The following is a 13,171-nucleotide window of genomic DNA, read 5'->3' as shown; positions in this document are numbered from 1 at the left end:
AGTTATTCCAACTCTTGCTTTATTGGAATCCTAAAAATCCTGTAGGACTAAATAAGGCTATACCCAAACTAGCTAATTATTTTAGTACAACAAACAATATTTGTTTTGACTTTTAAAAACTTATGAAGAAACAAAATAAAACTCACTAAAACAGTCTTTGTTAGTCTTTCTGTTCCAACAATCACCAACTTTTGGTTTGGTTGAAATAAATCGTTATTTCACTGTGGTAGATGAGAAAAACAGCAGTTTCAGTCACTCTACCTACAAGGAGCAGACGAGCTAGGTAAACAAACTAGAGACAGGCTGACAGCAGCACAGGGGGAAGGAAGCGTGACTTTATTTTCAACTCAGGTCAGCAAATACATGTTTGCTGGTCTATTAATGTTTTAATTTTTTATGTATATATATTATATTTAAATGAGTTGAACCAACTTAATATTACTTGGTCAAATTATTTCATTAAAGCCATTCTAACTTCTTTATTTTATTTCCATTCTACTCAAAAATGTACCTGCAAATTGTTACGAGTATGAGTAATTTATTTCACTTAAGTCAGAATAAATAACCCATAGCTATCCTAGTTTTTATAATAAAACAGTTTATTATAAAACTCAGATTAAGATTTTACTAAGCTTTACCTTGTAAACCCCTGGCAGGTCCTGACCCCTAAGATGGAAACCACTGTTCTAAATCTGTGCTTTGAGCTCAGTGCATCCCAAACTACTACAGTTAGCACTAATCTCAGTGAGGTTAATGTGTATTAAAGAATAGTTTTAGAGGTGTTTAGATGTGTTGAGGTGAAATGGTGACCTACTGTTGACACAAGCCCACATTAAAAGTCAGGTTAGTTATTATGAAATATCCTCAAGGGACCGATAATGTCTGTACCAAATTTCATGTCAAACCTTCAGTGGACCAAAGTGTTGGACTGACAGGCTGATCAATTAACATCGCCATCTAAAGGCACTGCTTGTGCAAGAGAAGAAAAGAGAAATTGGAGGTACTTTATGTGAAAGGCAGGTGGTAATTTGTTCTTCCCACTTTCCCCAAATAGGTAGGTCAGCAGGGTGTGTACTCAGAGATTTGGGAATGCAAAATGCAAATGTTCTGGGCCACACAGATGCATACACACACACATGCACATGCACAATCACACAAGTAAACAGCTGGTAAGAGGCTTACGCTCCAGTGGCATATGACAGCTTTCCCATTAAAACCATTCCCCTCAGCTGTTGTGGGAGAGGAACAAGCCTCACAGTATCATGGTCACAACCTATAAAAATCATAATTTGAAATGTTCTACCTTGCCTTGCTTTCACCGACAACTGTTTTCTATTATATTTCTGACATCAGTAATGGCTCAGATCAACCAACCCTGCCTTTTGTGCTCATTCATAGAGGTCTGTGCCCTTGATGAATAGAGCCATTACAGGAAGCCTTGATGCTATGATGATAGAGGTCAGTTTGACATGTTACAGTTCCACTGCAACCGTAGTCAGCTGTAACACATAAAGAACTGCATAAACCTCTACATATGCATTACCCAAAAAGAAAACACCTTCAAAACAATTAGGAAGAAGAAAAACTTCCTGCCACCAACTTAAACCTCCAGTTCAACTATTGGGAAAAAGAGCTCCTCAGATATATTTTCGAAGAAAACATTTTTTTTCAAAGATTAGTTGGAAAGAAAAACAACACACAGACTTGAGTTTTCTAGGAGAGGACTCTGGAGAGATGATGAGAGGCTTATCTCAGCGTGGTCTCCGTCCTGCAGTAGACACAGTACCCACCCTGCTCCATTCTGTTCTAGATGTACAGCATGTAAAATTATGACAGAAGGAGGTAGTCAGCAGTTTGCTCTCTATCTCTGCACCACAGCTCACAGCTCTACAGAGACACCAGCCTTCCAATTCATCATTTTGACACTTAGTGTTGACTTGCTAAACAAAGAAGTTATGTTTAAACCACCTATCAATAGCTGTCCTCACTTCTTTTTTTTGGAAATGGACACCAATACCTACAAAAACAACCATGATGACTCCAAAGAAGAGACAAAACACAGGAAGGGAGGTAGGAGAAAACTGAATTGAATCAAGATTTATTACACCCTTCCCACGCCTTCTCTAATATACAGACATGTGTATGAAAGTTGAAATCAGCCATAGTTTAAGTGCCCAACCCTTTTGGTGAATCACATATTCCTGTAATCTATAATCTACACACACCCGCACACACAATCAGAACTGTGTGTTAAATTGATTAATATTGTATTGTTTAAACTGCTTACTATGAAATTGATAACTTGATTGATCAGAGATGCATGCAAGCAGTGTACACGCTCTACAGCTGTGGCTCACTGGAATCATCATCTAACATTACATTTAAACAGCAGTAGATGAGATGAGATGACCCTTTGGTGCTCTGCTTGTATTGCTTTTCATGTTGAGAACCTTCTTATAACTCAACAGTACAGTTCTCATGGTGACAGCTGGCTATATTGCTGAACACAGCAGGCAAAGTGTTTGAAACTGTACTGGACTTCATTTCGATGAAGGCTTTTGTTCACAGTTGCTATATATTTATATTTTTCAGCAGTTCATCAATCCATATAAAAACACTCACATGCCAACAAAAAAATGCATTGAGCCACAGCAAGTGAATCACATCTGATGAGAACTGAGCATGCACAAAAGTAAAGAGGAAGATGGAAAAGCTAGAAATCTAAAAACTGAAACAGCATGGCATTGTTGGTTGGTCCACCACTTTGGTCCAAACTGAAATATCTAAATCTAAATGTACTTTGTTTGCTCTGTCATTACCATTCAAAGTAGACAGAGAGATTCAGGCGAAATACTGAATACTGAAAACCCATCCTCACACACTTTTGAGTGGTTATGAATAAACCAAACTGAAGTGAAAACTGGAAGTGAATATGAAATATAAAAAGCATGAAACTAAAACTACAGTATAGTAACCCCAAATGACATGTACACATTAATACAGAAACCACACACATACAGTACATGGTCATTAAGCCTCTTACATCTCATCAGCGTATTAAATCAAATATCTACTGGCATTATGTCATATGCTGTTTTGTGCGTGATATCAATACATGATCAGTGTCTGGAGTGAACAAATATCACTGTATGGCTCTCATTGTGATTGGTCTTTCCCTTACTCTCAGAGACAGTATATCTGTGGTTCTTGTGTGTTTAATAAAAGAAAAGACAAGGAGAAACATTTGCAGACAAAAACTCACGACACGTCAGTATCTTGTTGGACAGCATGGTACTGCATGAATCACAACATCTTGTTTATTGATGATATGCTTGACTGCTTTTTCCACTGTGCACAATCCATGTTTAAAACACTCAATGCTGAGTCCGCTCACTTACAGTACGACAAGAATGAATTCTGGAGCATAAAAAGAGGGACAGGGGCTAAGATTTCATAGCACAGTACATAAATATGAGTGAGTTTACATGCACAAAGAGATCCAATGACAAGTTTTTTTTTGCTACTTTTGCTTAAAGGCTGGGGCTGATAGGAGCAGGGTATGGGGGCCAAGGCAGAAAACAGTTTTACAGTACAGTACTTGGTTTTCATCACATCACCAAAGGGAGAGAAGCAGGCAAACGGTTGCTATGCTGAGAGAGAAAGAACTACATGGAGAGGATTTATTGAGTATGTGTACAAGTGGAGATATTGAGGGACTGAACCTGCAGCACAGGGTCAGAGTTGAGGCCACGTGATCCCATTCTGGCTGCGTACTCTCATCTGGACGAATCACAATAATGAGAGAGAGGAAATGTGGTGGATCAGACTCAGATTAGAGGTCTCAGAGTGTACAGACAATGATGGTAGGAAGTTATTACCAATATAGCAGAGAGAAGGTGAGGAGAAGGTCTGTAAGATGGGAGCTGACAGTGGGAGCATCAGGTGGCCAGCCACAAGCGTACACATCTCTGTGTCTTTTTAAGTTAAAATGTCTTTTTTTCTTTGTTTCCTTACATCGCACTATAGTATACATACTGTACAATACCCACTGAACTGCCACTGTCTCTCCAGCAGGAGGGAAGAGAACAGAGAGGTGCAGGCGCAGGTTTCTTACACTAACATTCAATACTTAATAAACACAGGAGGGGACTCACACTCAAAACACACACATTCGCACAAATGGAGAGACAGACACATAAGATTTAATGCTTCACAACACCGTCTCATAATGTACAAGAAACTTCATCTTTAAAAAAAAAAAATCATACAGGAAAATTTCTTCAGCTATATTACAAATAAAAGATTTAGTCCTCTCTGGCTGTTGAAAAGACAGAGAAATAAAATATCCTAACCACACATACATACAGTGGCGTTGGTGGCTTGATAGCATAGTCCTTCTTGTTTGTGTGTGTTCGAGACAGACAGAAAGATTTATAGAGAAGAAGAAATAGCTGTGTGGTCATGAGGATAAGATTGAAGTGGCATAGGAAGGATTGAGTGGTCCTTTCAAAGGGGGAAAAAACAAAAAGTGCCAAGGTAAAGTGAATTCAAGTAATGTGTGCTCTATACACAGGAGAGAGAGAGAAGGGAGCGAGTCCTATGGCTCCAACATGGCCACTACTGGCTCTTCCTGTGTTCAGTCAGGCTCGTTGATGCATCTGTGGGCGTTTCTCTGCGGGCAGCCTTGGAGAGGATGTCCACCCACTTGGTCTGAAGTTCTGCATCTTGGGCACTTAAGAGCAAAGTTTGCTGGATGTGACTGAGCCGCAGCGCGTGCTTGACCTCCGACTTCTCGCTTGCCGATGACGGTACCATGCTGACCTCGAACCCAGGGAGAGGCACTGGCCGCGCTCCCTTGGAGTCCTACAGAAATGAGTGAGTGAAAAGTCAATTAGGAGAAATCAAATAGTATGCAAAATTTGGTTTCTCTTGAATAAGCATTCTTTTGAGGGAAGATGAAACACATTGTCAGTCTAGTGACAGCTTGTCTCTTCAGTTGCAGGAGAATATATCCAAAAGGCATGTATAGTAAACCCTGTCCTCCCCTCTCCCCTCCCCTTCTTGCTTTCTGTATAATCAGGAAATACTCGTCCGACTCCCATTAATCCTAATCTTTGGAATGGCAGCTTTCTGCTGTGGGATTGGGATATTAGTCTTGGAAATTAAACCGGGGTAGGCTTTAACAGGCTGACTTCCCTTCTGTGCCATCCGCTGTGAAAGACAAGAGAACCACAGTCTGTAGCAAAAAGCTGTCCAAACATGATTGCTTTGGGAATCTCTTTATTTTAAGCAATCATGTAAAACCACTGGATATATGCATCATCTTGGGATGTTCTGAGCAGATTTATTGCTACACACAGAGCAAAGATTTCAAGGAACTACTGTACAGGAAAATACTTGTTTCCTCTGGTCAGTGCAAACTAAAACCTAGTCACACAGTGGAGCAGCGTCGCTGAGAGCAGCTATACCTGAGGTCAGATTCAGGACAACCAAATCCTCCTGGCCCAAATCTACAGAGCACAGACAGTGCACAGACAGCCTGGCACAGGCAGGATCAGATAGATCTGATTTAAACTGATGTGCACAGGCGCTGCTACACTGTACAGATGTCCTACTTCAAAAGGAGGAAGCAGGCAGAACGTACAGAAAGGCCAGACAGTGACAGAAGCACACTCTTTGACCATGTGGGGAAGTTGTTGTCTTTAATGTGTATAATACCTAACTTAAAAGGGGAACCACATGTACTACCACCTATTGTATGTATTGTAAGTGATGACCATTGTGAGTAAAAGAAATAAAATTAGGATCTGGATCATGACACATGAACACACGTGTACTGAGCTCTTACCTGTCCACTGCTCTGCAAATACAGCACCAGTGGCTCAGCCTTGGTCACAGCCACCCACATCTTGGTCCAGCTCTTCCCTTTCTCCTGGACTTGAAGGTGGCCACATAGCAGGCAGTTGTCCCCTGATAGAGATGTCTGTCTCTAAAACATACAATAATATAGAAATATTTAACATAATATAGAAATATATATTATTATATTTATATCTAACACCAGATAATAATAATAAAAATAAATAAATAATAATAATTTCATTGCTGTAAGACTACCGTGCAGACCAATGGTCCATGATTTATGGACTGCATAAGTGACTGAGGATTGAATAGCACAATTTAATCTTAACACTTTGGAACCCTATTTTGAAAGGTGTTACATAGTTTATGATCATTATTATGTAGATTAGCTTGTAAGTGAAATCCATCTGCATCATATTTTGGGGATTTGATGAGTAACTGACAGCACAGATCTTCCACTGTTCAGCATTACACAACAACAATGTAGGACACAGTGAGATTTGCACATAGACAGGTGTTCAAGCTCCTGTTGCCACTAGTCTAACTCTTGCATGGCCTACAGCTCCCCCATGTGGTGACTAATCTCACCACAGATGAGCTTTTTTCATCCCCCTTGGGAGGTCGCTGACAACAGCCTGAATGAGTCAGAATGCTGAGACAGTTTCAACAACAACACAGAGAACAATATGATTCTCAGAGTAGTTGTCATTCATCCACAACATCCCAGACAGGCAGAGAGACAGGTACAGACACCTGAAGCAGCCAGACTGTGGAGTCAGCTGAGACGGCTGGTCCTCCTTAAGCTGAGATATGATTATAATATTAGTCATCAAAGACGGATTAGTTGATCTTTCAAAATGCACCGGCGGTAATTCATAAATACACATGTGTATAATGTGTGTTTATGTATTCAACAGAGATGGTGTACTGGTCTTAGTAAATACACTACTGTGCTTCCTTCTTTCTTTCTGTTGCCAGCAGTACAGTCTGGCTGCTGAACCCTGGTTGACATTGATTGTTGATGTACTGGGAGACTTGGATCTCATTGGAAGGGTATGAAAGAGGTAGAAAAATAATCTATTATGCGCATGCTGCTAAATGTGTGTGTGTGCGTGTGTTCTTGTTTTTGTTTGTCTCACCTCAGGCGCAGCTTTCCTCTTCTGTTCACTAATGCCCGGATTCTCGAGGCTGAGGCTGGCTTCGAAACACTCCGGGCACACTCGGCTTGTTTTGTTGTCCAAGGTCTTTGAACACTTTGCACAGATGGCCTGCAGAAGGACAGAGAGAGAGAAAGTGAGACGGTGTTGAGAGGCCGCTCAGTTGTTAACAGTTAATTGTCCGAAATAAATTTTCCACTTGTTCCTTTGACTTCTCTCTCCATCTCTTCATTTCTACACCCTATCAAACAGTGCCCAAATTTCTCTTGTTCCATCTGTGCTCACCGCTCCACAGGACTTGCAGTGGTGTTTGCGCTTTGTGAAATTGAAGCTCTCGCTGCAGCCTTTACACGTTTGCTTCTCTTTCTCCTTTTTCCTGGAACTCTTCTGGAAAATATATTAAAAGAAACACAGTGAGTGATGTGTCAAGGTCACCAGCCTGTTCAATTTCAGCACAACTGAACCAAAAGGAATGTCTGACTGCTCGTCTTGCTTCATCCTTTGTTTGTCTGACTGCCTGTCTTCCATTTCTCCTTTCTATTAACAAAGACAGACAACAGACACCCACACAGACACACTATCCTTCTCAAAAAGACAACTATAATGGAGATCATAGGGAGGCGTCCACAGCAGTACAGGCTGTCAGATTGTTATTATAAATGCATTGTGGGATGAAGAGTGAAATTCATCTCCTTTTTATAACAGATAACAGGAGAGCTTTCTGTCCATTTGCAGCAAGCTGGTCAATGAAGACAAAACATTTTTTCCTATTTTAAATTAAAGAAGCAGATTGATCCATTGCTATTGTCAGACCAGCATTATTGTCATCACCACAATGAGCCTGAGATCAATGTACCAGGATAACCACACAAATCTCTGTCACAGCACAAGCACCAAAACACAGAACAGTCCATTAATTTACTTTTAAAATGTTTTGAATCCTTCAAGCCCATTTATTGGTTCATTATGAGTAGGGTTACTCCAAAAAAGAACAGACACTGTTGCAGTTTCAAGCTTTTGGTCCTACTTTAAAGCACACTTTCACCCACACAGGTATTCACTTAATTAACCCAATTACGCCTCTTCTCATGGCACAGACCGAAATCCGTCAGGCAAAACTTGTCAGGGGCCACATGGGGGCAGGAGTTATTCCATGTAGAAATGAATGGCAGCCCATTTCGGTCTTCATACGATAGAGAAAAGATAGAGATATTTCATCTCATAAGCCGGTATAAACCTTCCCTGAACAGGTCCAAAAAGCTTCTAAGGAAATAGAGTTAGTAAGATGATGTCGAGTGTTGGGCTTTTTAAGTGTTTTGATGTGTATGTGGTGTTTATGTGGTGTTGTTCAATAAGCAGGGTACTTGAGTGACATCATCAGCCTAATTGATGCAATTAGCTGGTATTTATTAGTTGACTCCATCATGAGTCTGTAGGTGCATACAGACTGCGCTTGATGTCCTTCACTCCCTTCTTAACTGCCTTGCAACTGAATCAAGTATGATACAGGGTTGTTCTGCCTTGCAACTGCTAAAGCAGAACAACCCTGTATCATACATGGACTTAATTCCCAGGAAATATCTGTCCAACTTCAACCTGGGCAGAGCGCTAATCAGTCAGAATACCTGAAAATGCCTGTGCAGGTGTGCAGCCTTTAAAACTATCGTCAGGAGCAGGTAAAAGGGTCAGCTAATAAATATCAGCGAGCTACTTGCATCAATTAGGCTGATGATGTTAAACGAGTACCCTGCTTATTGAACAACACACATCAACACCACATACACATCAAAAAAACGTTCTACATCATCTCACTAACTCTATTTCCTTAGAAGCTTTTTGGATCTGTTGAGTGAAGGTTTATATCTGTTTATGAGATTAGATATCTTTATCATTTCTCTATCATAAAAGGTATGAGTGTAGGCTTGTGAAATCAAGTAAAATCAAATTTTGAAACTGCAACAATGCCTTTTTTGGAATAACTCTACTCTTATAAACACCCAAAAGTTGTTGTTTTTCCTCTGCAAGAAGAAACTAACTCTACTGTAATTACAGGAAATGCAGTCTTTTAGCAGCTTAGAAAATCTTTGGGTAATAGAAAATGGAAATGGAATGAAAATGCCACAAGCTGTTGATTTTAAACTAAAAATCCATCTAAACATAAAAAAAAGGGTGCTCACATTGCAAATTGTATTTTCAAATCAGATTTGAAATTAACATGAAATTAAAAAAATCTGATAAATTCACACATTTTATATTCATTAAATAAACCACAAGATAAAGAGCCTTAAGGGCAAAATTAGATTACCAACCAGACTTCAGGTTCATCATGTGGCAATTTGTTTGTGGTAATGTTATTAATTGTAATTGAGTTTGGTAATACAGTGTGCACAATTAAAGGGCACTATAAACCAAATTTACAGGGACCTTAAGATGACAACTGCATTATTAAGGCACTTACTTTTAGAGTTAAGTTTATACTGCATTTACACGTGCATATTTCTAAATAACTTTGTGCTTAATGAAATTACAAACTAATTACTAACTAATACATTCCCAATACACAGAAATAGGGGAGTCAATAGGGACACACAGCTAATTTCTGCCCCGGGTTCCTCTAGGGGTTAAATGCTTAATGGTACTACATTTCTGAAATGAGATCCCCAGAGACATAATCACATGCTTATAATAATTTATAATCTAATACCAACACACTGTGCAAACCATATATATATATAAATATATATAAAAAAATAATGATAATATCTTACCCTTTCATGCAGTCTTTCACCATCTGAGTCGATGGATGTGTTGCTCCAAGGCCCCTGTGGAAAAGTAAATAACATATTGAGCACCAACAGCTTCTGCATGCAGTCAGATATCTCCACCACTAGGTGTCAGTCAGCACCTTCTGATATAATCCCTGTGTCAAGTTACATTTGGCCAGCGTCCAGCTCCAGCCAACCCAAAGTGGGTCAAAGCAGATCCATAAGGGTTTTGTATACACTTTGACTTGGGCTTTCCCTATTAGGTCATGAGAGAGTTCTGAGAGAAGAGACTCACTGACGCTACGTGTGCAACTGTCAGGGATGAAAAGAAAGAGCTTCTTTATGCGTGTGTTTTGTGTGTATGATACTACCACATCCATAGATGGAGAGCTGTTCAGGCAGACAAAGACCAGACAATGATGAACTTGTAGCCTCCAATGATTCATTGCACAGAATGACACCACTAACTGACTGATCAATGAACTGACTGATGGAGGGAGAGTGAGACTGACCGGTGATTCAGGGACATGGTCATCTTCCCGGGAAAAGGAGCTGTTGAAAGCTTTGTTGAACGTTTCACTGTTTTGTTTGTGCCGTTCGATAGTGGCCAGGATCACCTGAGAGTCAGAAGAGATTCAGAGAACAGGGGAGGAGGGATGGAGAGATCAAAGAGAAAAGTGAGGGGAAAAACAAAAAAAGATATCGATTATTGATCGATCAGATGCATTCATTCTTTTCGTTAAGCATGATGTCAAAGTGTCTAATCTTATGTAAATAGACTGTGTGTCTTCCGACCACTCAAAGCGCTTTAGACTGTTACATAAACCCATTAATACACATTCACACACTGAAGGCAAGGGCCATCACAAACAGAATTCATTCAATATCAATTCATTCAGGCTCAGTATCTTGCTCAAGGACACTTTGGCATGCAGCGGGAGGAGCCCAGGATTGAACCAACAACCTTCTGAATAGTGAACAACCCTCTGTACCGCGTATACTACACAGTCTGTCACTTAGCTTAAAAGAATTAGAGTGACATAAGTGAAAAAGAGAAGATGGAGGGAGGTAGAAAGCTTGATTGGGGAACAAAGACAACATCTGTGATGTGCTGTCTCGCGTACAACAACAGCAACGATATTACAGCTCCAAAAGCATCATGGTCCCTCCGCTACAGGCTCTAGGCCAGTTTGAGTCTAGTGAGTAAAAACCTTTCCTTCTCTCTACGAAATCTTTTAATTTTACATTCAACCGTCCTCCCCTTTTCTGAATGCCCCCTCTATCTATCTACACTTCAGCCCCACTCTCATGCTTACATACAGACTAAAAACACACAAAACTCCCCCCCGGTAACACACCCACACGCTCTTCCAGCCTGCAAAATGTTTTAATCAGCTTTACTCTGCTGTAATGGGCTAAATGAGCAATAATGAGGGGCTGTATTAGAGAATATAATTCCCAAACACACTGAATGAGTGAATGGGGAGGAAATCTTTGCTAATTCCATTCTCTAATAAAGCAGAAGTACCAAAGGCCCAGGCTGCCTGTGTGCACGAGAGACAGACACTGTGTGTCCATATGTGCGTGGGTGTACTACTATATGCGAGCATGTGTGTGATCCTTGCCTGAATCCAGTCTTCTTTCTCCTCAGCTGTCCTGTAAAGCAAATAAAAGATCATGGGATTATTATTTTTTTATCTTAACGAAAAATACAAGCAAATAGACCACAAGTCCACATTGGAATGTATGGATCCTCAAAGTGTTCCAAAGACATTATGAAATACATAATTATAACCCAAGTTCACTGGCTTGGTAGGTAGCATGTGCAGCCTTGTAAAGGTAAGTAAAAGAGAGATGAGTTACTGTGTGTATTTATTTACATTGATAGCTAAAAAGAGCTACCTGGCTAGCTTGCTGCACATGCTACATACATACCATGCCAGCTAACTAGCTAAGCAGGTTTGTGAGCTCGGGGTATTGCTCATCAGCTGCGGTGTTGGAATTTTAAATATGCTTCTGAAGACTGAAGAGCAAAAACACACAGTAGTTTATCAGCAGGAGCTACCTGGTTGGCTAGCTTACAGTTGGTGTACATGTTAGGTAGCAGGGGGGCATGTGATTGGCTGAAAGGTGACTGGTGATAGCAACATTTTGGCATGAAAATGATAAAAAAAAACAAAATGCGACAAATTGAAAAGTGTCAAAAGTCTGTGTTTCAGAAAAAAAAAAAACAAACAAACAAAAAAAACCATTTTATAATAGGTAGTTGAGTTTTAATAATTCCTTACATTATTTGATTATACATATATATATGTCTTTATCAAAATGTTTTAGTTACGTATTTAATATTAAACACTCTGGGGATTCCTTAGAAATGAGCTGCATTTTAAACAGTAGCAGCACATTTTCTGTAGTTTTTCTCTGGCAGTTGATAAAAACGTCTTTACCTGGCTTGCAGCTCCAGTGAACGCTGCTTGCCGATGATGGCAAACGTGTGAGGAAGGTTCTGCTTCACATTCTCCTGCACCTGAGGTCAAGAAACAGAGGCCATTTGCACCCAATAGAACAAATAAATAAAAGGCTACTAGAGGAGAAAACACAAGGCATGTAACAGAATAAGCACCTCCATGCCAGCGATGTCAATCCTCTCTCTGACACTGAACTTCTGTCCCATCAGTCTGAGTTTAGGCACGCAGTATAGCACCATATTGTTGAACTAGAAAGAAAACCATCACATTATCACATTATTACAAAGATCTTCCAGAAGTGTGATATTTCTCTAATTTAACACTCAAGCCCTCTCACCAAGTAGAGGTATCGGTCTTGTGCCGTTCCGTTTTTGGCTGACATCTTCTTAATATGTCCTTCTTTGATGAGCTCATTGGCTGGGTTAACTATGTCCTCTTCTCCTCCAAGCCTCTCATAAACCTCCAGCAGCTTGTGCATCTTCTCCTGGAAACATTAGGCGACAGAAGGATGTGGAAATCAGAAGCAGAAAAGACAAGAAGACATTTGAGAGTGAGAAGACAGATGGAGCTTTAAGCCAAGCTCCAGCAGAGGGGGTTATTTTGTTATCTCATTCATTCACAGGATTTACAGTCAGGCAGAAAGCAGGTATTATATTTCTCTATTGATTCATAAATGCATTTGTCCACTTAAGTTGTTTTGAAGGTTTTGAGAAATATGAGTAACATGGCCAGACAGAGGAAAGAGATGAAGAGGGTGAGTGTTAAAAAGTCGGTAAGGCTTCCTCATGCTGTGAAACTCGAGGCAGGAAACTGCAACTTCCTGTCTGTACAAATTCATTTTGTTCACTCTCTCAGACAAACTTGCAAGGTTGCTGACAGACAATACAGCATCAGCAACTCTTTGATTGGGTAATACATT

The 13,171-nt window shown here is 40.1% G+C and overlaps 1 protein-coding gene across 2 annotated transcripts in view; it reads right to left on the bottom strand.

Moving 5' to 3' along the window:
• Positions 1-3,274: 3,274 nt before the first annotated feature.
• The window catches only part of fgd (faciogenital dysplasia), a 53,745-nt gene continuing 43,848 nt past the window's right edge, over positions 3,275-13,171 (bottom strand). For both annotated transcript variants that reach the window (XM_051424880.1, XM_051424878.1), the window contains 10 exons: positions 12,590-12,736; positions 12,408-12,500; positions 12,232-12,311; positions 11,410-11,440; positions 10,297-10,401; positions 9,788-9,841; positions 7,305-7,406; positions 7,002-7,130; positions 5,849-5,989; positions 3,275-4,863 (listed from right to left, as the gene is read on the bottom strand). In XM_051424880.1, coding sequence (XP_051280840.1) covers positions 4,618-4,863; positions 5,849-5,989; positions 7,002-7,130; positions 7,305-7,406; positions 9,788-9,841; positions 10,297-10,401; positions 11,410-11,440; positions 12,232-12,311; positions 12,408-12,500; positions 12,590-12,736 — 1,128 coding nt within the window. In that variant the 3' untranslated portion in view covers positions 3,275-4,617. The remainder of the gene's footprint in view (positions 4,864-5,848; positions 5,990-7,001; positions 7,131-7,304; positions 7,407-9,787; positions 9,842-10,296; positions 10,402-11,409; positions 11,441-12,231; positions 12,312-12,407; positions 12,501-12,589; positions 12,737-13,171) is intronic.

Source organism: Dicentrarchus labrax, unplaced genomic scaffold (assembly GCF_905237075.1).
Source record: "Dicentrarchus labrax unplaced genomic scaffold, dlabrax2021, whole genome shotgun sequence".
Taxonomy (NCBI): Eukaryota; Metazoa; Chordata; class Actinopteri; family Moronidae; genus Dicentrarchus; species Dicentrarchus labrax.
Note: the sequence above shows the minus strand (reverse complement) of the source record. Positions and strands in the feature narration are given on the sequence as shown.